Genomic DNA, 25,256 nt, shown 5'->3' with positions numbered 1-25,256 from the left:
CCTCCCCCCTCCCTCTCTCTGTCCCTCCCTCCCTCTCTCTGTCCCTCCCCCCTCCCTTGCGCCTGTTTAATGACGAGTTGAATGGGGGGAGAGTGTGGATCACTAACTGTTTCTCCTCTGCCCAATCACAAACCAGGATTCTCGTTGGGATCCACCATCCAGTCCCACACGAAGGGGATCTGGATGATGTGTGTGCCTCACCCAGTCCGGCCCGATCACTGCCTCATCCTATTGGACACTGAAGGCCTGGGAGATGTGGAGAAGGTGGGTCATTGTCTCCCTCCGTCTGTCTCTGGGATAGCAGACAGCTTCACTCCATCAGGGAAACACACAGCATTCCCACTTTCCCAATCCCACATTCCCAGCCCAGCCAGTCAAACCAGGGAAGGACAACGGCCTGAGGTCAAGGAACCCATCGCTCTGTGACTGGCAGGAGAAGGCCATTCAGCCCCATCTCCAGCCTATCACACAGGAACAGGAGAAGGCCATTCAGCCCCATCTCCAGCCTATCACACAGGAACAGGAGGAGGCCATTCAGCCCCATCTCCAGCCTATCACACAGGAACAGGAGGAGGCCATTCAGCCCCATCTCCAGCCTATCACACATGAACAGGAGGAGGTGGGATATTCTCCGGTCTCCCTTATACTTTGCCCTGTGAAGGGGGAGTATCCCAGAGTTGCTCGGGTTGGGGAAGGGGAGAGAACGGTGCGATGTTGATCGGATCCTTTCCCAATGTTCCCATCTTCTCCGCAGGGCGATCCGACCAACGATTCCTGGATTTTTGCTCTCGCTGTGCTCCTGAGCAGTATGTTGGTCTATAACAGCATGGGCACCATCGACCAGTACGCAATGGACAAGCTCCAGTATCCTTTACCCAGCGAGAGGGAGGGAACAGGCCCCTCAGCTCAGACTGACCGCCTGGGGCAAGGAAGGTGGGAGAGGGAGAGAGAGAGAGCCTGCATTCAGATAGCACCATTCTCCTCCTCAGGGGCACAGGGACAGGAGGAGACCTCTCAGCCTGCCCGTCATACAGAACCATCAAGGCCGACCGAATATCTCAATGGCCATTCAGCCCCTCCATTCCCACTGGGGCATCAGAAATCGACCAATCCCGACCCTTAACCACACACAGAGCCTGAGCTTCCAGGGCCCCTCTGTGAGAGGGAAGGAGACGGGTTACCAGCCCCTTCGATGAGAAACCAACCCCCTCTCCATCTCAGAGCTGACCCTGAGAGGAAAGGGAAGGCCTTTGGGAATGGACAGAACGGGAAACTTCTTCAGGCAGAGAGTGGGGGGGGGGGGGGGGGGGGGGGGGGAGTCTGTGGGATCCCACTCCCCCCGAAGGTCATGGGGGGGTCAGGTCAGTGGGATCCCACTCCCCCCGAAGGTCGTGGTGGGGTCAGGTCAGTGGGATCCCACTCCCCCCGAAGGTCATGGGGGGGGTCAGGTCAGTGGGATCCCACTGCCCCCGAAGGTCATGGGGGGGGAGTCTGTGGGATCCCACTGCCCCCGAAGGTCATGGGGGGGTCAGGTCAGTGGGATCCCACTCCCCCCCGAAGGTGGTGGGGGGGTCAGGTCAGTGGGATCCCACTCCCCCCGAAGGTCGTGGGGGGGTCAGGTCCCCCCGAAGGTCGTGGGGGGGTCAGGTCAGTGCGGATATTTAAGACTGAGGTGGACTCATTCCTGATTGTCCGGGGGATCAAGGGTCAGGGGGAGGAAGCAGGAGAATGGGGTTGAGAAAGTGATCAGCCATGATTGAATGGTGGAGCAGGCTCGATGGGCTGAATGGCCTCATTCCTGCTGCTAGCCCTCATGGTTGAACATTTCAGCTGGAATTCTGTTGGGAGTGAGGAAGTCCCTGTCTGGTTCCCCCGAGTTCCAGCAACATGGAACAGACAGCTCCCCCAGGAATGGGAAGGTCAGGGCCCCCTTCCCCTTCCTTAGCTGCTGCTCAGTTATGTCACCGAACTGACCGAGCTGATCAAAGTGAAAGCGACAGGAGGGGAGGACGAGTCCACGGAGTTTGCTCGTTTCTTCCCAGCCTTTGTCTGGTCCGTGCGGGATTTCACCCTGGATTTGACCTTGGAGGGCAGGAAGGTGACGGAGGATGGGTACCTGGAGAATGCTCTCAAACTGAAACACGGTGAGGGAGGGACAGGCTGGAGCTGAGGGGCTGGAGGAGGGTCCACTCTCATCCCAGGCTGGGGAATGTCCCAATTGTTCATCCCCCTCCACCCCCAGAGCTTCTATCAGCACGGCACTCCCTCAGCACTGACCCTCCGACAGTGCGGCACTCCCTCAGCACTGACCCTCCGACAGTGCGGCACTCCCTCAGCACTGACCCTCCGACAGTGCGGCACTCCCTCAGCACTGACCCTCCGACAGTGCGGCACTCCCTCAGCACTGACCCTCCGACAGTGCGGCACTCCCTCAGCACTGACCCTCCGACAGTGCAGCACTCCCTCAGTACTGACCCTCCGACAGTGCAGCACTCCCTCAGCACTGACCCTCCGACAGTGCGGCACTCCCTCAGCACTGATCCTCCGACAGTGCGGCACTCCCTCAGCACTGACCCTCCGACAGTACAGCACTTCCTCAGCAATGACCCTCCGACAGTGCGGCGCTCCCTCAGCTCTGACCCTCCGACAGTGCAGCACTCCCTCAGCACTGACCCTCCGACAGTGCGGTACTCCCTCAGTACAGACCCTCCGACAGTGCAACACTCCCTCAGCACTGACCCTCCGACAGTGCGGTACTCCCTCAGTACGGACCCTCTGACAGTGCGGCGCTCCCTCAGTACTGACCCTCCGACAGTGCGGCGCTCCCTCAGCACCGACCCTCTGACAGTGCGGCGCTCCCTCAGCACCGACCCTCCGACAGTGCGGCACTCCCTCAGCACCGACCCTCCGACAGTGCGGCACTCCCTCAGCACTGACCCTCCGACAGTGCGGTGCTCCCTCAGCACCGACCCTCCGACAGTGCGGCACTTCCTCAGCACTGACCCTCCCAGAGTGCGGTGCTCCCTCAGCACTGACCCTCCGACAGTGTGGCGCTCCCTCAGCACTGACCCTCCCAGAGTGCGGCACTCCCTCAGCACTGACCCTCCCAGAGTGCGGCACTCCCTCAGCACTGACCCTCCCAGAGTGCGGCGCTCCCTCAGCACTTACCCTCCCAGAGTGCGGTGCTCCCTCAGCACTGACCCTCCGACAGTGCAGCACTCCCTCAGCACTGACGATGGGCCATCTCGGAGTGGATTACAGCCTCTGATCCCCGGTCAGTGTTCTGAGCCTGTGATCTGGTAAATCCACACGGCCCTGGTCAACCTGAATAGATGAGCAGCTGATTGAATTTCTGATCTCATTTCCTTCCTCCCAGGTGCCAGTCCCAATGTCCAGAAATATAACCTGCCGAGGGAGTGCATCAGGAATTACTTCCCCACGCGCAAGTGTTTTGTCTTCGACAGACCTGCTGATAAAGACACCATGAGGAACATGGAGGAGGTTCCAGACTCCTGTCTAGATGCTGCGTTTGTGAATCAGGCCCAGAGATTTGTTCAGTACGTTTACAGAACGGCACAGACCAAGACCCTGAAAGGAGGGTATCCAGTGACTGGGCAGAGTAAGTGACTGCACACAGCCCCCCGAGTGTGAGTGTGAGTGTGAGTGTGGGACAGGGGCTGTTCCCCAGGAGAGGCCATCGATTCGGTTCGGGATGAGAGTCAGAGTTCACTGGGGCCTCCCTCTCTGCAGCTGCTGTCGTGTCTCTGCTCTGCTTTCCCCAGTGTTTGAGGAGGCTCTGGCTGAAGGGGAGCTCTGGTCTGACTGACCGATATCAGGACAGCCTGACCACCTACACAGGCTGTGCTTCAGAATCCATTCAGGAGGCCACTCTGCCTGCACACCTCCTTCTAGCTCACAGGAACAGCCACCTTTCCAGTGCCACTGCCCTCCCTCACCGTGTAATTGGAGCAGGCAGCAACGTCCGGGAGACCCTCGTGTGTGACTGTGTGTGTGTGTGTGTGTGTGTGTGTGTGTGTGTGACTGTGTGTGTGTGTGTGTGTGTGTGTGTGTGTGTGTGTGTGACTGTGTGTGTGTGACTCTGTGTGTGTGACTCTGTGTGTGTGTGTGTGTGACTGTGTGTGTGTGTGTGTGTCCCAATGAGGGTGAGCTGCCTGTGTCTAACCCCCTTTCCCTTCCCCTCCCTCTCTGTCTCTCCCCTCTCTCCCCTCAGTGCTGGGAGCCCTGGTGCTGACCTACGTGGACTCTATCCGGAGTGGACACCTGCCTTGCCTTGAGAGTGCGGTGCACACACTGGCCGATATTGAGAACACAGCTGCAATCCAAGAGGCAGCGCAGGCCTACGGGAAATGGATGGGGGAGAGGGTGACCCTCCCCACGGAGACAGTGAAGGAACTCTCGGAGATCCATAACCAGGTTCACCCTGAGGCTCTGCAGCTCTTCATGAGGCGCTGTTTCAAGGATGAAGGCCAGAGATACCAACAGGAGTTTACGGTGAGTATTAGAGGGGAGGGAGCTGGTATCTCCGAGAGCCCATCTCGGACCAGGCCATTCAGCCCCATCTCCACCTGCTGGCTGCTTGGGATGAGTCCTATTCTTGCTGCTGTTTCTTACCCACTCTACCGTGACTCTTGGTTATCTGATTGGTCCCCACTCCGGGAGTTGGGATGGAACTTGCTTCCTTGTAGGTTCAGGGAGAGGGCTGCAGACCCCAGCAATTGGCTGCGTTTGCTCTGATTACCTTCCTCAGGAACGTTCAACTCTGAGAAGTTCCACTGAGTTCCCACGTTAGTCAACCCCTCCTCGATTGGCTACCCAATCACAGACCGAGGAGTAAAGTCCCGCTGTGTGGAACCGAGGGACTGGGAGGATTATTTTGGAAACAGAGAGCCAAGAGAAAAAGGATCTTCTCTCGTTTTTCCCTGTTGACAATCCTTGCATTGTGTTCCGAGGTTAATCAGGAAGGGTTTCTGACCACCGCACAGTTCCCAGTCACATTTCCTATGTCAACAGTCAGTGTCCTGTGTTGTCACCACTAGATGGAGCAGTGTGCTGTCCAGGTTTGATTCGAGCCTTGGCTGACTGTCTGTGCAGCATGTGCACATTCTCCCCGTGTCTGCGAGCAGGTGTGCAGGTTAGGGTGGATTGGCCGTTCTAAATTGTCCCATAGTGCCCAGGGATGTGCAGGTTAGGGTGGATTGGCCGTTCTAAATTGTCCCATAGTGCCCAGGGAGGTGCAGGTTAGGGTGGATTGGCCGTTCTAAATTGTCCCATAGTGCCCAGGGAGGTGCAGGTTAGGGTGGATTGGCCGTTCTAAATTGTCCCATAGTGCCCAGGGAGGTGCAGGTTAGAGTGGATTGGCCGTTCTAAATTGTCCCATAGTGCCCAGGGAGGTGCAGGTTAGAGTGGATTGGCCGTTCTAAATTGTCCCATAGTGCCCAGGGAGGTGCAGGTTAGAGTGGATTGGCCGTTCTAAATTGTCCCATAGTGCCCAGGGATGTGCAGGTTAGGGTGGATTGGCCGTTCTAAATTGTCCCATAGTGCCCAGGGAGGTGCAGGTTCGGGTGGATTGGCCATGCTAAATTGTCCCATAGTGCCCAGGGAGGTGCAGGTTAGAGTGGATTGGCCGTTCTAAATTGTCCCATAGTGCCCAGGGAGGTGCAGGTTAGAGTGGATTGGCCGTTCTAAATTGTCCCATAGTGCCCAGGGAGGTGCAGGTTAGAGTGGATTGGCCGTTCTAAATTGTCCCATAGTGCCCAGGGAGGTGCAGGTTAGAGTGGATTGGCCGTTCTAAATTGTCCCATAGTGCCCAGGGAGGTGCAGGTTAGGGTGGATTGGCCGTTCTAAATTGTCCCATAGTGCCCAGGGAGGTGCAGGTTCGGTGCAATGTAGAGGAATAGGGTGGGAGGAATGGGTGTGGATGGTCAGTGTGGATTTGTTGGGCTGAATGGCCTGTTTCCACACTGTAGGACTTCTATGATTCTACAAACCCTGGGAACATCCTTGTAAATCTTTTCTGAACCCTTTCAAGTTTCACAACATCTTTCCGATAGGAAGGAGACTGGAATTGCACACAATATCCCAACAGTGGCCTCACCAATGTCCTGTACAGCCGCAACATGACCTCCCAACTCCTGTACTCAATCCTCTGACCAATAAAGGAAAGCATACCAAACACCTTCTTCACTATCCTATCTACCTGCAACTCCACTTCTAAGGAGCTATGACCCTGCACTCCAAGGTCCCTTTGTTCAGCCACACTCCCCAGGACCTGAACATTAAGTGGATCCGTCCTGTTCTGATTTCCGTTCCAAAACGCAGCACCTCGCATTTATCTGAATTAAACTCCAACTCCCACTCCTCGGCCCAGTGGCCCATCTGACCAAGATCCCGTTGTAATCGGAGGGAACCCTCTTCACTGTCAACGATACGTCCAATTTCGGTGTCAACTTGCCGAGGGATCCCGTTCAGTTGGAGGCGGTTCAGAGATGATTTACGGGATTGATTCCAGAGACGCCAGGTTGATCTTGTGAGGAGAGAGTGACCAGCTGAGGCCTACACTGTCTGGTGTTCAGGTGAATGATGGGAAATCTCATTCCGATGCTGAGAGGGATTGACAATTGTAGACATAGAGAGGGCGTTCCCTCATGTGGGCAGTGAATTGAGGGGTGCCTCGGTTAGGTTATTTTATTTTACGTTCGGATTAATCCTCGGCACGACATTGTGGGCCGAAGGGCCTGCTCTGTGCTGTACTTGTCAGTGTTTTCATCTGGAACGAGAGGCCATGGTCTTCAGGTCAGTGGTGACAGACTCAACACAGAGACAAGGAGGAAGGATTACTTCCCGAGGGTGGTGACGCTGTGGGACATCCTGACACCAGAGTGTTGGGACATTGAACTAATCGAAGGAGGAGCTGGGCAGGGTTTTAATCCGAAATGGGTGAAAGGGGTTGGGGGAAATGATCCCGAAAGTGGAGCAGGAAGCTGAGATGAAGTTCAGCCACGATCACATCAAATGGCAGAGGGGGCTGAAGGGGCTGAATGGCCTCCTCCTGCTGGCGTTGTTGTGACAGGGCCAGGAGGAGGCGCTGCATTCCCTGGATGCTGGCCTGCCATTGGGTGGGATGGGGCAACAGAGCCGTAACTCAGCCTCAGGGGGGGTTCCCGATCAGAGTGTAACCCCGTCCAGGTTTCCCCTCTCCCTGTCTCCCACAGAAAGAAGTGGCTGCCATTTACGCCGACATTTCTGAGAAGAACAGGGAATTGTCCACGGATATCTCCAACAGGATCATCTTGGATCTGGGAGCTGGGATCCAGGAGAAGATCCGAATCGGATCTTACACGAAGCCAGGGGGATACTCGGAGTATGAGAAGGACATGGCAGAGCTCGTGAGGAAATACCGAGCGACACCACGGAAAGGAGTCCAGGTACAGTTCGGAACGTCGGGAACATCGCCGGCTCATCGCAGCCACGGTGCCTCCCTATCCCAGTACCCTCCTCCAGCCCCTACACCCCCTCCCTATCCCAGTAATCTCCTCCAGCCCCTACACCCCCTCCCTATCCCAGTACCCTCCTCCAGCCCCTACACCCCCTCCCTATCCCAGTACCCCCCTCCAGCCCCTACACCCCCTCCCTATCCCAGTACCCTCCTCCAGCCCCTACACCCCCTCACTATCCCAGTACCCTCCTCCAGCCCCTACACCCCCTCCCTATCCCAGTACCCTCCTCCAGCCCCTACACCCCCTCACTATCCCAGTACCCTCCTCCAGCCCCTACACCCCCTCCCTATCCCAGTACCCTCCTCCAGCCCCTACACCCCTTCCCTATCCCAGTACCCTCCTCCAGCCCCTACACCCCCTCACTATCCCAGTACCCTCCTCCAGCCCCTACACCCCTTCCTATCCCAGTACCCTCCTCCAGCCCCTACACCCCTTCCTATCCCAGTACCCTCCTCCAGCCCCTACACCCCCTCCCTATCCCAGTACCCTCCTCCAGCCCTACACCCCCTCCCTATCCCAGTACCCTCCTCCAGCCCCTACACCCCCTCACTATCCCAGTACCCTCCTCCAGCCCCTACACCCCCTCCCTATCCCAGTACCCTCCTCCAGCCCCTACACCCCTTCCCTATCCCAGTACCCTCCTCCAGCCCCTACACCCCCTCACTATCCCAGTACCCTCCTCCAGCCCCTACACCCCTTCCTATCCCAGTACCCTCCTCCAGCCCCTACACCCCTTCCTATCCCAGTACCCTCCTCCAGCCCCTACACCCCCTCCCTATCCCAGTACCCTCCTCCAGCCCCTACACCCCCTCCCTATCTCTGTAACCGCCTCTAGCCCCTACACTCCTCCCTATCTCTGTAACCCCCTTCAGCCCCTATAACCCTCCCTATCTCTGTAACCCCCTCCAGCCCCTACCCCCCTCGCTATCTCTGTAACCCCCTCCAGCCCCTACACCCTTCCCTATCTCTGTAACCCCCTCCAGCCCGTACCCTCCTCCCTATCTCTGTAACCCCCTCCAGCCCCTACACCCCCTCCCTATCTCTGTAACCTTCTCCAGCCCCTATACCCCTCCCTATCTCTTTAACCCCCGTAGCCCCTCCCAGCCACTGAGATCATTCTGTCAGGTGTGTGTGTGTGTGTGTCTGCGTGTGTGTACATCACGGTGTGTGTGTCTGTGTCTGTGAAGGTGCATGTTGGTGTGTGTGATCCATGATGTGTTTTTCTGTGACTGTGTATATGGGAGTGCGTGTGTGTGTATATCGGTGTGTAAATGGGAGTGTGTGTGTATATGGGAATGTGTGTGTGTGTTTATCGGTGTGTATATGGGTGTGTGTGTGTGTGTGTGTTTATCGGTGTGTATATGGGAATGTGTGTGTGTGTGTTTATCGGTGTGTATATGGGAGTGTGTGTGTGTGTTTATCGGTGTGTATATGGGAGTGTGTGTGTTTATCAGTGTATATATGGGAGTGTGTGTGTATATTGATGCGTATATGGGAGTGTATCTGTGTGTATATAGTTACATATATGGGAGTGTGTATGGGTGCGGAAATTGGTGTGTATATGGGACAGTGTTCATATATCAGAGGCTCTGTGTGTATCTGTGTTTATATCGGTGTATATATGGGAGTGTATGTGTGTGTGTGTCAGTGTATATGGGAGTGTGTCTGAGTATATCAGTGAATATATGCGAGTGTGTGTATATCAGTGTGTGTGTGTATATGGGAGTGTCTGTAATAGTGTCTATATGGGAGTGTGCCTGTGTGTGTCTATGGGAGTGTGCCTGTGTGTGTATATGGGAGTGTGCCTGTGTGTGTCTATGGGAGTGTGCCTGTGTGTGTATATGCGAGTGTGTCTGCATGTGTATATCAGTGTGTGTGCATATGGGAGTGTGTCTGTGTGTGTATATCATTGTGTACATATATGGGTGTGTGTCTGTATATCAGAGTGCATGTATATGGGAGTGTGTCTGCATGCATACATCAGTGTGCATATGGGAGTGTGTCTGTGTGTATATCAGTATGTGTATATGGGAGTGTGTCTGTGTGTGCATATGGGAGTGCGTATATCAGTGTGTGTGTATATGGGAGTGTGTTTGTGTGTGTATATCAATGTGTGTGTATATGGGAGTGTGTCTGTGTGTGTATATGGGAGTGTGTCTGTGTGTATATCAGTGTGTGTGTGTATGGGAGTGTGTCTGTGTGTATATCAGTGTGTGTGTATATAGGAGTGTGCCTGTGTGTGTGTATGGGAGTGTGTCTGTGTGTACATGGGAGTGTGTGTATTGGTGTGTGTGTGTGTGTATATGGGAGTGTGTTTATCGGTGTGTATGTGGGAGTGTGTGTGTGTATATTGGTAGGTATATGGAAGTGTGTCTGCGTGTGTATATGGGAGTGTGTCTGTGTGTATATCAGTGTGTGTACGGGAGTGTGTCTGTGTGTATATCAGTGTGTACATATATGGGAGTGTGTCTGTGTGTATATCAGAGTGTGCATATGGGAGTGTGTCTGTGAGTATATCAGTGTGTGTATATGGGAGTGTGTCTGTGTGTGTGTATATCAGTGTGTATGTATATGGGAGTGTGTGTGTGTATATCAGTATGTGTATATGGGAGTGCGTATGTTGTGTATATCAGTGTGTGTGTGCATATGGGAGTGTGTCTGTGTATGTACATGGGAGTGTGTTTCTGTGTGTACATGGGAGTGTGTATGTATGTATATCAGTGTGTGTGTTGGGTAGGGGTGTGTGTATGTGTGGTGTGTGTGTTGGGTGTGTGTGAGTGTCTGTGTGTGGATGTGTGTGTGGGTGTGTATGGGTGGGTGTGGGTGTGTGGGTGGGGGTGTGTTGGGGGTGGGGGGGTGTGTTGGGGGTGGGGGGGTGTGTTGGGGGTGGGGGTGTGTGTTGGGGGGTGGGTGTGTGTGTGGGTGGTGTGGGTGTGTGTGGGTGTGGGTGTGTGTATGTGTTGGGGGTGGGGGTGTGTGTTGGGGTGGGTGTGTGTGTGCGTGTGTGTGTGTGTGTGGATGTTGGGGGTGTGTGTATTGGGGGTGTGTGTATTGGGGGTGTGTGTGTTGTGTGTGTGTGTGTTTGTGTGGGGGTGTGTTTGTGTGTGTGTGTTGGGTGTGTGGGGGTGTGTGGGTGGGTGTGGGTGTGTTTGTGTGTGTTGGGGGTGGGTGTGTGTGTGTGTTGGGTGTGGGTGTGTGGGTGAGAGTGTGTGTGCGTGGGGGTGTGTGTGCGTGTGGGTGTGTAAGAGTGTGTGTGTGTGTGTGTGCTGGGTGGGTAGGTGTCTCCATGCCCCTCGATATAAAGTGGGTGTGGGTGTGTTTGTATGTGTGGGTGTGTGTTGGGTGTGTGTGTGTGTGTGTGTGTGTGTGCGTGTGCGTGCTGGGTGGGTGGGTGGGTGGGTGTCTCCATGCCCCTCGATATAAAGTCCCTGTGCTGTCCCACCTCCTGCTCCCTCTCGGTTGTGGTAAATAACGATGGTCTCTACAAGAGGCTGACCCCTTGGTGCCCGCAGGCTCAGCAAGTTCTTCAGGACTTCCTGGCAATGAAGCAGCAGCTCTCGGACTCCATCCGACAGGCTGACCAGACCATGACCACCTCACAGAAGGAGATCCAAGGTAACCCTTCTCCCCAACTCCCAAGGTTATCCCCTGCAGGAGGGGGAGGCTCAGATTTCCCAATGGAATCAGAATCCCAACAAGAGCCTGGGATTCTTTCCATCTTTGGGACAATCCAAGTGCAGGCCCTTCAGCCCATCATTCCCTGTGTTAGCCCTGTGTAATCCCATTCTCCCCTGCCCCACACTTGCTTGGATTATTCCTATGACCCCATGGGACAGCAGCACTGACCTTCCATCAAAACAGAGGCCATTCAGCCCTTCCTGCCTGTTCTACTATCCAATACGATCATGGCTGACCACCCGACTCAGTCCCCTGTTCCCACCTTCTCCCTGATGATCCCTTCAGTCCGAGGAACTCTATCCCATTCCTTCTTGAAAACATTCCAGTGTTTCGGCCTCGATCGCTCTCCCCGTGGCAGAGAGTTCCACAGTCTCCCCCAATCACTGGGTGAGTCTCCCCATCTCAGTCCTGAGTGGCTGACCCCGTTTCCTTCGCCTGTGACCCCCTCCCCTCCCCACCCCGGATCTGAACTCCCTCGTCGTCAGGAACATCCTCTCCCCCTGCCTGGTCCGGTTAGAATTTCACAGGTTTCGGTCAGATCCCTCCCTCCATTTCCTCCAAACTGCACTGAATGTGGTCCGCACCGATTCAGTCTCTCTTCATCCGTCAGTCCTGCCATCCCGGGAGTCAGACTGAGAAACCTGTATTACACTCCCCCCACCTCCCTCCCCCATCACCAGGATATTCCTCCTCAGAGAAGGAGACCAGAACTGTCCACCCGCTACTCCAGAGTGTGGTCTCACCAAGGCCCCCTGTATAACTGCAGCAAGACCTCCCAGCTCCTGTCCTCCAAACCTCTCACTGTGAAGGCCACTCTACCTTTCACCTTCCTCACCCCCTGCTGTCCCTGCAATGTTTCCCTTCAGCGATGGTAACCCAGGTCACTTTGTACTTCCGGAATATTCCCTGTTCAGGAAATAAGCCACTTTTCCAGAATATTCCTGTTTAAAAATGTCCCAAATAATGACAGATTTGAACAGGAAGAGGCCGCGTGCGGGGGTGGGGTGGGGGGCAATAATATATCGAACAAATCCCAATGTAGTGCAGAATGGTTATAGTCATCCAGCACGGAAACAGACCCTTCGGTCCATCTCGTCCATGCTGACCAGATATCCTCAATTAATCTAGTCCCACCTGCCAGCACCCGGCCCATATCCCTCCAAACCCTCCCTATTCATATACCCATCCAGATACCTCTTAAATGTTACAATTGTACCAGCCTCCACCACTTCCTCTGGCAGCTCATTCCATACACGTACCACCCTCTGCGTGAAACCGTTGCCCCTTAGGTCCCTTTTATATCTTTCCCCTCTCCCCCTAAACCTATGCCCTCTAGTTCAGGGCTCCCCAACCCCAGGGAAAAGATCTTGTCTATTTATCCTATCCATGCCCCTCATGATTTTGTAAACCTCTATAAGGAAACCCCTCAGCCTCTGAAGCTCCAGGGAAAACAGCCCCAGCCTGTTCAGCCTCTCCCTATAGCTCAAACCCTCCAACCCTGGCAACATCCTTGTAAATCTTTTCTGAACCCTTTCAACTTTCACAACATCTTTCTAATAGGAAGGAGACCAGAACTGCACGTAATATTCCAACAGCGGCCTCACCAATGTCCTGTACAGCCGCAACATGACCTCCCAACTCCTGTACTCAATACTCTGACCAATAAAGGAAAGCATACCAAACACCTTCTTCACTATCCTATCTACCTGCGACTCCACTTTCAAGGAGCTATGAACCTGCACTCCAAGGTCTCTTTCTCCAGCAACACTCCCTAGGACCTTACCATTACGTTTATAACTCCTGCTAAGATTTGCTTTCCCAAAATACAGCACCTCGCATTCATCTGAATTAAACTCCATCTGCCACTTCTCAGCCCATTGGCCCATCTGGTCCAGATCCTGTTGTAATCTGAGGGAACCCTCTTCGCTGTCCACTCCACCCTCCAATTTTGGGGACATCTGCAAACTGACTAACTGTACCTCCTGTGTTCACATCCGGACCATTTGAACCTGGGTTCGAATCAGACCATGGCTGATGGTAAAAGTTGAAGTCAATAATATCTGCAGTTGAGAACTGGTCTCATTGGTAACGATCGTTGATAATAGGCCCCTGCTCCTCTTGTGCCCTTTACAGAAGGGAATCTAACCTCAGTTGGAACTGCACATAACTTTCGGGCCCTGGATGATATGATGGATTGTTACTGTGCAGTAAATCCTGGCCGAGCCCCTGACACCCACGCACTGGGAATAAAGTCTCACAGCTCAATTGGACAAGATGTCCTCTGAAAATGGAAGGTGCCTGTTTGTCCCCGGGTTGTTTCTGGGTGTTTGGTCAGCCCCTCGGCCTCCTACACTCCCGTGAAGCCTATCCAGTCTCTCCCAGTACCCAAACTCCCCGTGTCCCAGCAACACCCTGGTAAATCCGGTTCAGTATTAGCCACAGAAACAGATCAGATTCACAGGGGTGAGGAAAGAGAGGTTGTTCGTAATGACTGCAGTAACCCCACAACCAGGCTGTTACATAGAACACACACAATGTAGAACAGTACAGCACAGTCCAGGCCCTTCGGCCCTCATTGTCTGGCCTCTTATCCTACTCTCAGATCAGACTAACCCTTTGTTGTATTCTCTTCCACGTGCCTATCCAAGAGTTATTTAAAAGCCCCTAATGTCTCTGACTCGACTCCCACTGCGAGACCGTGCCTTCCACACACCCCCCACCCTCTGTAGAAAGAACCCACCCTAAACCTTCCTCCAAATTGGGGATCTGCCTGAGCTCCCTAACCCCCTGTGTCTGTTCCCTCTGGGTTGTCTCTGAGCAGCTGCACGGGAGAGGGCAGAAGTGGCAGAACAGCAGCAGAGAGCGAAGGAAGAGGAGAAACGTGCAGCTGAGCAACGCCTGGTGGATGAGAGGAGGGCGGCCGAGGTGAATTTGGATCAGCTGAAAGAGAAAGCCAAGCAGGAGCAGGCCCGACTGGTCCAGGAACACGAGAGGCTCCTGACCCAGAGGCTGCAGGAGCAGGACAAGCTGGTGAAGGAAGGGTTCCAGGGCCGGGCAGACGCTCTGCAGCGAGAGATCGACGCTTTGAAAGTGGAGAAGAAACAGGCAGCATCCCCTTCCTTGGTGGATGTGGTGATCGACACGTCCATTCTCGCAGCTCCCGGATTTTTCAAAGTTATCCCAATCGCTGCCAAAGTGGGCAAGTTTCTGTGGGACAAGTTCTGGTGAGCGTAATCTGTGTCCCCAAACCGTGAAACCCAAACCCCTCACCACCCCCCCCCCCCACACACACACACACACACACACCACACACACCACACACACACCCCCTCACACACACACACACACACACACCCTCACACACCCCCCCACACACACACACACACACACACACACCCTCACACACCACACACACACACACACTCTCTCTCTCTCTCCTGCATCCCACAGATATATAAGTCTATGGGTGAACTGGTGTTTGCAAAATAATATTTACAGATACATTCTATTTCCCTCAAAATCTGCCTAACCTCCAGGCAGCCAATGCAGGCCGTCTATCCTGATGAAGGGCAAATGCCTGAAACGTGGATTCTCCTGCCCCTGGGATGCTGCCTGACTGACTGTGCTTTTCCAGCATCACCCTCTCGACAGTCACTCCTCCCAATATCATGGAAATTCCACTTTAGACATCGAACCAGTCTGACTCAAGGTTGGGACAGACTCGAACCTTACCCCATGAATGCAGGGTCTGAGCTGAGATGGGACCTTCTGTTATAAAACCTTATCTTGAGATTGTGAGTGAAACAAACTCCTGGAATTGACATATTAAAGAACTGAAATCAGCAGAGCCATTCGAAAACCTGACAGACTTCATCTGGTTTTGTTCAATGGACCGTTTCAGCTGCGTGACACTGTCATCTTTTGCTGGGAGCTCTGTGTTTTGTGATTCTGCTCCATAACCACCTGATGAAGGGGCGTCGTTCCGAAAGCGAGTGATTCCAGAGAAACCTGTTGGACTAGAACCTGGGGTTGGGGGATTTTTAGCGTTGTCCCCCCCAGTCCCACACCGGCCCCTCCACGTCATGGTTTAGAAACTGCTCTCTCTCTTTCTGTTTTAGAAGCTTCTGTCTCTCTCTCTGTTTTTAAATGTGATTGAACAGTGGTGTGCCTATCTCTTTCTCCCTCCCCCTGTAACCTCTCTGATCCGAGTGTGTGTGTCTCTCTCTCTCTCTCTCTCTCTCTCGAGGTTTGGGAATGTTTCGGAGTGTCAGTTGGGACAATGATGGTTTAGTTGCTCCTGGTTTTCTCACTGATTGGGATCGTGTTCTGTTTTGGGAATAGAAGGTCCATTGTGTTGGGTCCACGACCTGCTCGGAGTTTCCTGGGAACCGGGACATAGTGGACAGGGTCACTCTGGAGACCTGGTCATTCCAAACGGATCCTGCTTCACTGTGGAATCTTTGAACTGTGTTGGTCCCACCTCAGCCTCACCGTCCTGCCCCTTGCAGAGTCGGAGGGCTAGGGTGGGGAAGGGAAGGTGGTGGGGGAGGTGGTCTCGTTGTGGGTCTGCCCCTGAGCCTGGCCAAAGTGGGCACCTGCAGGTTGGGTGCGGTGGACTGTGGCCTTGGTAGGGGTCACCGACTCTGCCAGCTGACCCTGTGCCACAGTTACCTCAGTGCCAGGGGTCAGTGGGAGCACACACTGTTAGAGCAGTGACCCTTGGAGACCAGCGGGCACCGTGGGTGAGAGTTGGGGGAGGATGACCAGTTGAATTTTGCAAACCCGGTTGGTTTGGTCGGGTGTTCTGTCCCATTTCTGGGAGTCTCTGATTCCCGCTGGATTTGTTGGTTCCTGTCCCACTGTGGAATTTGTTGAAGTTTTGTTTCTGAGCAGCGTGAAATGTCTCTCTCTCAACCTTCTGGCAGCAGGCTGTGGTGGGAGGACCTCCTGGCCAAGAGCTGGGGCTCCCACACAATGTTCCAACTGACATTTTCTTCCCAGTCTGGAGAGTGAAGGGAGATGGGGAGAGGGGGAATGAAGGAACATATCAGCCATGATGGGATAGGATGAATGGCCTCATTCTGTCCCTCTTGGGTCTCACAGTCAGCATCTGAAATGCAAGTTAACCTACAGCCGTGTGAGATAACGTCGTTTCATAGAATCATGGGATCCCTATGGTGTGGAAACAGGCCATTCGGCCCAACAGGTCCATGCTGAACCTCTGATGGGTAACCCACCAGACCCATTCCCCTCCCGTATTATCCTATATTTCCCCCTGATGTCCCCAATCTACACATCCCTGGGCACTATGGGACAATGTGGCATGGCCAATCCACCCTATCCTACACATCCCTGGGCACTATGGGACAATGTGGCATGGCCAATCCACCCTAACCTACACATCTCTGGGCACTATGGGACAATTTAGCATGGCCAATCCACATTAACCTACACATCATTGGACGATGGAAGGATACTGGAGCACCTACATTGGATTAGGTTATGAACCCGGCCAGGTGTTAGATTTGGAGGAAGGTGAGCACTTTGGTGACAGTGACCACAATTTGGTTATGTTTACTTTAGCGATGGAAAGGGATCGGTAAATACCACAGGTCAAGAGTTATCGCTGGGGGAAAGGCAATGATGATGTGATTCGGGAAGATTTAGGATGCATAGGGTGGGGAAGGAAACTGCAGGGGATGGGCACAATTGTAATGTGGGGCTTATTCAAGGACCAGCTACTGCGTGGCCTTGATAAGTATGTACCTGTCAGGCAGGGAGGAAGTGGTCGAGCGAGGGAGCCGTGGTTTACTAAAGAAGCTGAATCCCTTGTCTAGAGGAAGACGGAGGTTTATGTTAGAATGAGATATGAAGGCTCAGTTAGGGCACTTGGGAGTTACACGTTAGCCAGGAAGGAGCTGAAGAGAGAGCTACAAAGAGCCAGGAGGGGACATGAGAAGTCGTTGGCAGATAGGATCAAGAAAAGCCCTAAAGCATTCTACAGGTGTATCAGGGATAAAAGAATGACTAGAGTAAGATTCGAGCCAATCAAGGACAGGAGTGGGAAGTTGTGTGTGGAGTCTGAGGAGATTGGAGAAGTGCTAAAAGAATATTTTTCATCACTATTCACACTGGAAAAAGACAGTGTTATTGAGGAGAATACTGAGATACAGGCTACTAGACTAGACAGGATTGAGGTTCACAAGGAGGTGGTGTTAGAAATTCAGGAAAGTGTGAAAATAGATACATCCCCTGGGCCAGATGGAATGTATTCTAAGAATCTGTGAGAAGCCAGGGAGGAGATTGCCGAGCCTTTGGCTTTGATCTCTATGTTGTCATTGTCTACAGGAATAGTGCCAGAAGACTGGAGGATTCCAAATGTTGTTCCCTTGTTTAAGAAGGGGATTAGAGACAGCCAGGTAATTATAGACCAGTGAGCCTTACTTCAGTTGAGGGTAAAGTATTGGAAAAGTTTCAAGGAGATCGGATTTATAATCTTCTTGGGAGGAACAAGTTGATTGGGGATAGTTAACATAGTTTTGTGAAGGGTAGGTCGTGCCTCACAAACCTTATTGAGTTCTTTGAGATGGTGCCCAAACAGGTGGATGGGGGTAAAGTGGTTGAGGTGGTGGATATGGATTTGATAAGGTTCCCCACGATAGGCTATTGCACAAAATATAGAGGCGTGGGATTGAGGGTGAGATAGCAGTTTGGATCAGAAATTGGCGAGCTGAAAGAAGACAGAGGGTGGTGGTTGATGGGAAATGTTCATCCTGGAGTTCAGTTCCCAGTGGTGTACCGCAAGGATCTGTTCTGGGGCCACTGCTGTTTGTCATTTTTATAAATGACCTGGACGAGGGTGTAGAAGGATGGGTTAGTAAATTTGCAGCTGACACTAAGGTGAGTGGAGTTGTGGATAGTGCTGAAGGATATTACAGGTTACAGAGGGACAGAGATAAGCTGCAGAGCTGGGTGGAGAGGTGGGAAATGGTGTTTAATGTGGAAAAGTGTGAGGTGATTCAATTTAGAAGGAGCAACAGGAAGGTAGAATACTGGGGTCAGGGTAAGATTCTTGGTAGTGTAGTTGAGCAGAGAAATCTTGCACATGGATTTGTGAACGTTGTAACCCAGGTTGATAAGGTTGTTAAGAAGGCATACGGTGTGTTGGCTTTTATTGGTAGAGGGATTGAGTTTCAGAGTCACAAGGTCATGCTGCAGCTGTACAAAACCCTGATGTGGCCACATTTGGAGAATTGTGTACAGTTCTGGTCACCGCATTATAGGAAGGTTGTGGAAAATTTGGAAGGGTTCAGAGGAGATTTACTTGGATGTTGCCTGGTATGGATGTAAGGCCTTATGAGGAAAAGCTTATCTCTGTCCCTCTGTAACCTGTAATATCCTTCAGCACTATCCACAACTCCACTGTCCTTAGTGTCACCTACAAATTTGTTGGAGAGAAGAAGGTTGCGAGGTGACTTAATTGCGGTCTATAAGATCATCAGAGGGTTAGATCGGGTGGAGAGGGAGAGCTATTTACCTCAGCTGGTGATGGCTAACACGAGGGGACATCGTTTTAAATTGCGGGGTGATAGATACAGGACAGATGTCAGAGGTAGTTTCTTTACTCAGAGAGTAGTAGGGGTGTGGAATGCACTCCATGCAACAGTAGTGGACTCGCCAACTTTAAGGGCATTTAAATGGTGATTGGATAAACATATGGATTAGAATGGAACAGTGTAGGTTAGATGGGCTTCAGATTGGTTCCACAGATCGGTGCAACATTGAGGGCTGAAGGGCCTGTACTGTGCTGGCATGTTCTATGTCTCATTGGTTCAATGTTGGCAAAACAATAAACTCAAAATCGATTGGGTTTTAGTATCCTGGGGCATAAGTTAAACTGATTGGCCAAATTCAAATTGTTGTCAAACCAGCAACCAACTCGGGTATCTATGTCACAGGCAGATGTTACATATCTTCCATTTCCCAGTGCACTCTGAGACTGCTAGCTGGTCATATTCGCAGGGGATTGTCAGCTCTCAGTGCAGATCTGCATTTTCTCTCTCTTAAAGAGACAGTACACGCCTTCAACTTCATAACACCTATACCACTTCAGAAAAAAACGAAAAATCATAATGAAAAGATGGCTTCATTTTGGTTTTTCTCATTCTTAACCCCATTACAATGAATCCATTGGTCATTAATCTAAATTAATTCCTTTAAATCCACAATAATGCATCTGCTCTCACATTTTTATGACACGCGACATGTTTGATTCCAATGTAATAGCCTCAGATTCTTGTCTTTAATCATTCCCAGAATGTAAGAGGATTGTGATCCGTGGACACAACTGTCCCTGCCACATTGCCCATCACACAAACATTAAACTGTTGTAAGGCCGGTCCCAAACTCAATCATTCCTTTCCAACGGTGGAGTATTTTCTCTGGTGGATGATGAGTTTCTTTGTAAAGTCACCAATTGGCCATTCAATTCAATCATCATCCTCCTGTAGTAGAACAGCTCCAACTCCGAGATCACAAGCATCGATGGCAACTTTGAAGGGTTTCAAACCATTTAGTGTGGCTAACCCTGGTGTGGTGGTTAATACTGCGGGAAAACTGTCAGATACCTCCTGCATTGTTCTGTCCACCAAAATGTTGTGTTCCTCTTCAGTAAGTCTGTTCGCGTTGCCACTACGCTGCTGAGGTTGGGAATAAATTTCAGGAAGGTTCCGCTTAGTCCCAAGTACCTCTTTCTTCAAGGTTGGTCATGGACGTTCCTCGATGGCCTCGTCTTTGCGTTCCTTGGGGTCAACCTTCCATGACCAACGTTATGTCCCAAGAATGTGCCCCCATCTTCACAAATTCGGCTTTGTTTAAGTTTATTACAAGTTTGGCTTTTCATAATTGTTCAAAGAGCCCTGCCAACTGGACCATGTGGTCTTTCCATCACTCACTAAAGATCATTCCATCATCCAGAGAGACTGTACAGTTTGTTAACCCAGCTACAACCCTGTTCCTGTGTCTTTGGAATGTGGTTGGTGAGCTCTTCATTCCAAAGGGCATCACTTTGAGTTGATATCACCCATTTGGGGTGACAAACACAGAAACATCTTTCACTTTCTCTGAGAAAGGTACCTGTGAGGAACCAGGCAGTCAGTCCAACCTGGTGATGTCACTGGCTTCTCCAACTGTCTCCATACACTCCTCCAGTCTTGGAATTGGGTCTGAGTCTGATTTTGTTCTGGCATTGACCTTGCGATAGACCACACAAAGTCACTGAGCCCTGTCAGGTTTGGGAACACACACGATCGGTGAACCCCACTCACTCTGACTCAGTTCGATGGTATCTTCGTGAGCATTGCATCCACTTCCTTCTGGACCTGTGTGGCTCTGAGAGGATTAAATCTGTAGGGGTGTTGTTTTATTGGAACAGCATTCCCTCCTTCCACCTCATGCACAATAGTATTAGTCCTCCCCATCTTATTCCTGCATATGTCCTCATACTGCTGTAACAAACCTTTCAGCTGGGTTCTTTGCTCCTGAGACAGATAGCTCACTAACCTATCCCACTCCTCAAGGATTTCTTCAATGTTTAACATATTTTGAGACACATCAAACTCCACGAAACCTAGATTTGATTCCTCACTCTGCGGGGCAGTAACTAACACCTGTTTCTCCAGTTCCAGAGATTAGATTAGGGTCCCTACAATATGGAAACAGGCCCTTCAGCCCAAAACATTCACACCGAGCCTCGGAAGAGTAACCCACCCAGACCCATTCCCTTACCCTGTATTTAGATTAGATTAGATTACTTACAGTGTGGAAACAGGCCCTTCGGCCCAACAAGTCCACACCGACCCGCCGAATCGCAACCCACCAGACCCATTCCTCTACATTTACCCCTTCACCTAACACTACGGGCAATTTCCCATGGCCAATTCATCTAACCTGCACATTTTTGGACTGTGGGAGGAAACTGGAGCACCCGGAGGAGACCCACGCAGACACGGGGAGAATGTGCAAACTCCACACAGACAGTCGCCCGAGGTGGGAATCGAACCCCGGTCCCTGGTGCTGTGAGGCAGCCGTGCTAACCACTGAGCCACCGTGCCACCCCCAGTCTCTATTATTCACACGATATCCCTGACACAGTTATTTTCCTATCTGGCATCTTTACCAGAGAGTTTACCTGACTCAACTTTTTCTCAAAATGAGAGGGACCACTAAACCAGGCTTTGAAGGGATCTCCTACCCCTGGGAACAACACTAATATGTCACCCTCCCCCTCGGGAACAACCCCTGAGTCTGAGAGTTTTTATCTGCCACCTGCTTCACTCTGTGCTGTGTCCCTTCACTGTTTCGCTAACTCACCGACCCGATATAATCTCTCCCTCACCTCAGATACATCATCCAAATGGGAGCTCTCTGACTTTGGGCCTGTTCATTTCTCTTTAATTAATTCCAAAGGGCCACTCCCTTCAGGCCTGAATATTACCTCAAAGGGAGTGAACTGAGTGGATTCATTTGGGGCATCTCTAATGGTAAACAATCCGAATGGGAAACCTTTATCCCAATCATTGGGGTAATCTTGACAGGACGTTCTTAACCTGGTCTTCAGGGTCTGATGTCACCTTTCTAAAGCTCCCTGGGCTTCAGGATGGTTCCCACTGGATTTAAAGAGCTGGATGCCTAAACTATCCGGGACGTCCATAAACAGCCGAGCGGGAAAATTAGACCCTTGCTCTGACTGAATCTCTCTGGGTAGCCCATACCGTGGGAGGAAAGTTACTAACTCCTCTCCCACCCTATTTGCCTTGGTACTCCGTAATGGAATGAGAACATGGAACGTCGCAAACTCCAGCACAGAACAGGCCCTTCGGCCCACAGTGTTGTGCTGAGATTTAATCCTAATGTAAAATATAGTAACTTAACCTACGCACCCCTCAACTCACTGCTCTCCATGTCCATGTCCAGCAGTCGCTTAAATGTCCCCAATGACTCTGCTTCCACCATCACTGCTGGCAACACATTCCATACATTTACAACTCTCTGCATAAAGAACCTACCTCTGACCTCCCCTCTATACCTTTCCCCTAATATCATAAAGCTCTGACCCCTCATCCCAGTCAATCCTGCTCTGGGGGAAAGTCTCTGGTTACTGACTCTACCCATGCCTCCCATTACCTTGTACACCTCGATCAGGTCTCCTCTCTTCCTCCTTCTCTCCAGAGAGAAAAGTCCGAGCTTATTCAACCTCTCTTCATAAGGCAAGCCCTCCAGTCCAGGCAGCATCCTGGTAAACCTTCTTTGTACCCTCTCCAAAGCCTCTGTATCTTTCCTATAGTCGGGCGACCAGAACTGGACACAATATTCCAAGTGTGGTCTCACCAGGGACTTGTAGAGCTGCAGCAAAACCTTGCGGCTCTTAAACTCGATCCCCCTGGTAATGAAAGCCAAAACACCATGTGCTTTCTTAACAACCCTATCCACTTGGGTGGCAACTTTGAGGGATCTATGTACTTGAACACCCAGATCCCTCCGTTCCCCCACACTGCCAGGAATCCTGACTCTAATCCTATCTTCAGCATTCGAGTTGGACCTTCCAAAAGGCATCACTTCGCACTTGTCTGCAGTCTGAGTCAGGAAACCCTGCTGAACACACCCGACAAAAACAGCTCCATCCAAACCATCGGCACGAAGGAGGTTCCTGTCAATATTGGGCAAGTTGTAATCACCCATAACAACAACCCTGCTACATCGACATTTTTCCACATTCTGTCAGCCAGTGAGTTCTTCAATCTCTCTCCTGCTATTAGGGGGTCTGTAGAAAGCCCCCAATGCGGTGGCTGTTCCCTTGCTGTTCCTAACTTCCACCCAGACTGACTCAGGAGACAAACCTGCCTCAACAACCTGCGTTTCTGTAGCTGTGACGCACTCTCTGATTAGCAATGCTACACCCCCTCCTCTTTTTTCCACCCTCCCTGTTCTTTTTAAACGTTCTAAACCCTGGAACATCAACCCTGTGAAACCCACGTCTCCGTTATGACCACATCATAGCCCCAAGTACTGATCCATGCTCTAAGTTCATCTCTCTTATTTCAGACCCTCCTTGCGTTAAAGCAGACACACTTTAACCGATCCCTTTGTTTCCATCAGGTGAGAAACCTTCCCGATAGATTCACCATGTCCTGTCACGGCCCCATCTACAACTGCCCCCCTCTCAGATATGTCGCTCTGATTCCCACCTCCTTCTTAGAATGGCACCTTCAGCAAAATGACAGGGACAATTAGCCATTTGGATTCCGAACTGACTTGAAGGTAGGAGACGGAGGGTGGTGGTAGAGGGTAGCCTTTCAGACTGGATGCCAGTGACCAATGGTGTGCCACTGGGCTGGGTGCTGGGTCCACTGCATTTGTCATGTTTATAAATAGATTGGATTTGAACAGTAGAGGTATGGTTCGTAAGTTTGCAGATGACACCAAAATTGGAGGCGTAGTGGGGAGCGACAAAAGTTATCTCAGGGTACAACGGGATCTTGATCAGATGGGCCAATGGGCCGAGGTGTGGCAGATGAACTTGAATTTAGATCAATGTGAGGTGCTGCGTTTTGGAAAGGCAAATCAGGGCACGGTTTATACACTTAATGGTAAGGTCCTGGGGAGTGTTGCTGAACAAAGAGACCTTGGAGTGCAGGTTCATAGCTCCTTGAAAGTGGATTCACAAGTAGATAGGATAGTGAAGGTGTTTGGTGTGATTCCCTTTATTGGTCAGGGCATTGAGCGTAGGATTTGGGATAACAGGTTGTGATTGTACAGGACATTGATTCAGCCCCTTTTGGAATGTTGTGTTCTCTGCTCAAAGGAAGGATGTTGTGAAACGTGAAAGGGTTCAGAAAAGATTTACAAGGATGTTGCCAGGGATGGAGGGTTTGAGCTACAGGGAGAGGCTGAACAGGCTGGGGCTGTTTTCCCTGGAGCGTCGGAGGCTGAGGGGTGACCTTATAGAGGTTTATAAAATCATTTTTTAGATTACTTACAGTGTGGAAACAGGCCCTTCGGCCCAACAAGTCCACACCGACCCGCCGAAGCGCAACCCACCCATACCCCTACATTTACCCCTTACCTAATACTACGGGCAATTTAGCGTGGCCAATTCACCTGACCCGCACATCTTTGGACTGTGGGAGGAAACCGGAGCACCCAGAGGAAACCCACGCAGACACGGGGAGAACGTGCAAACTCCACACAGTCTGTTGCCTGAGTCGGGAATTGAACCCAGGTCTCAGCCGCTGTGAGGCAGCAGTGCTAACCACTGTGCCACCGTGCCGCCCATAAGGCGGCATGGATAGGATAAATAGACATGGTCATTTCCCAGGGTTTGGGGACTCCAGAACTAGAGGGCAGAGGTTTAGGGTGAGAGGGGAAAGATATAAAAGGGACCTAAGGGAACTTAAGTGCCTTTCCAAGTAGATTTTCCAGACAGATTGGACCCTCTGCCTTTACGACCCCCTCTCAAACCAAAACAAGAGCCAAATAACCTTGTTAAAGGAGCAGCATTGCCGCACAATACAAAGAGGAATTGTACGGTCTATGTTTGAACTTTGTTCCTTTACTTTTCTGCTTTGTCCCGAAGATTATGTGCCGCTGCACATTTCTGCCGAAGATTGTGTCCGGAACGGTGACCTGGGACACTTTTCACCGTACTCATGTACTTGAGTACACACGACAATAAAGAAAATCTAATTCCCTGGAAATTAGTGACATTTCATTCTTCAAAATAGATTCCATTGTGTAATAATCCTCAGAGGGAAAGAGTTCATTAGCTGTTTGTTCAGATCTCTGAAGCGAATGTAATTAGTGATTCAGCCAGCTTTATATTCTCACCAGAACGTCAGCTTCCAAATGACATGAAGTTGTGTTGATGATATTGCTGTATTTAGGTGGACAGATCATTGCTTCCCCAGGAACAGCCAGACCTGACTGGGACAGAATGAAATACTCAGCAATCTTACAGGCAGTGCGTATTTACTACCCAATCCTTGCAGCTGTCGGCATTATCGG

The 25,256-nt window shown here is 51.6% G+C and overlaps 1 protein-coding gene across 1 annotated transcript; it reads left to right on the top strand.

The window, feature by feature from the left end:
• Window positions 1–140: 140 nt before the first annotated feature.
• LOC132834016 (guanylate-binding protein 1-like) lies at window positions 141–15,054 on the top strand. The gene is made up of 8 exons (XM_060852730.1): window positions 141–264; window positions 755–864; window positions 1,957–2,144; window positions 3,377–3,619; window positions 4,232–4,512; window positions 7,233–7,445; window positions 11,030–11,132; window positions 14,017–15,054. Exons 1-8 carry the CDS (start codon window positions 184–186, stop codon window positions 14,421–14,423), a joined length of 1,626 nt encoding a protein of 541 aa, XP_060708713.1. The 5' UTR covers window positions 141–183; the 3' UTR covers window positions 14,424–15,054.
• Window positions 15,055–25,256: the final 10,202 nt, after the last annotated feature.

The sequence above is a fragment of the Hemiscyllium ocellatum genome, chromosome 38 (genome assembly GCF_020745735.1).
Source record: "Hemiscyllium ocellatum isolate sHemOce1 chromosome 38, sHemOce1.pat.X.cur, whole genome shotgun sequence".
Classification (NCBI taxonomy): domain Eukaryota; kingdom Metazoa; phylum Chordata; class Chondrichthyes; order Orectolobiformes; family Hemiscylliidae; genus Hemiscyllium; species Hemiscyllium ocellatum.
Note: the sequence above shows the minus strand (reverse complement) of the source record. Positions and strands in the feature narration are given on the sequence as shown.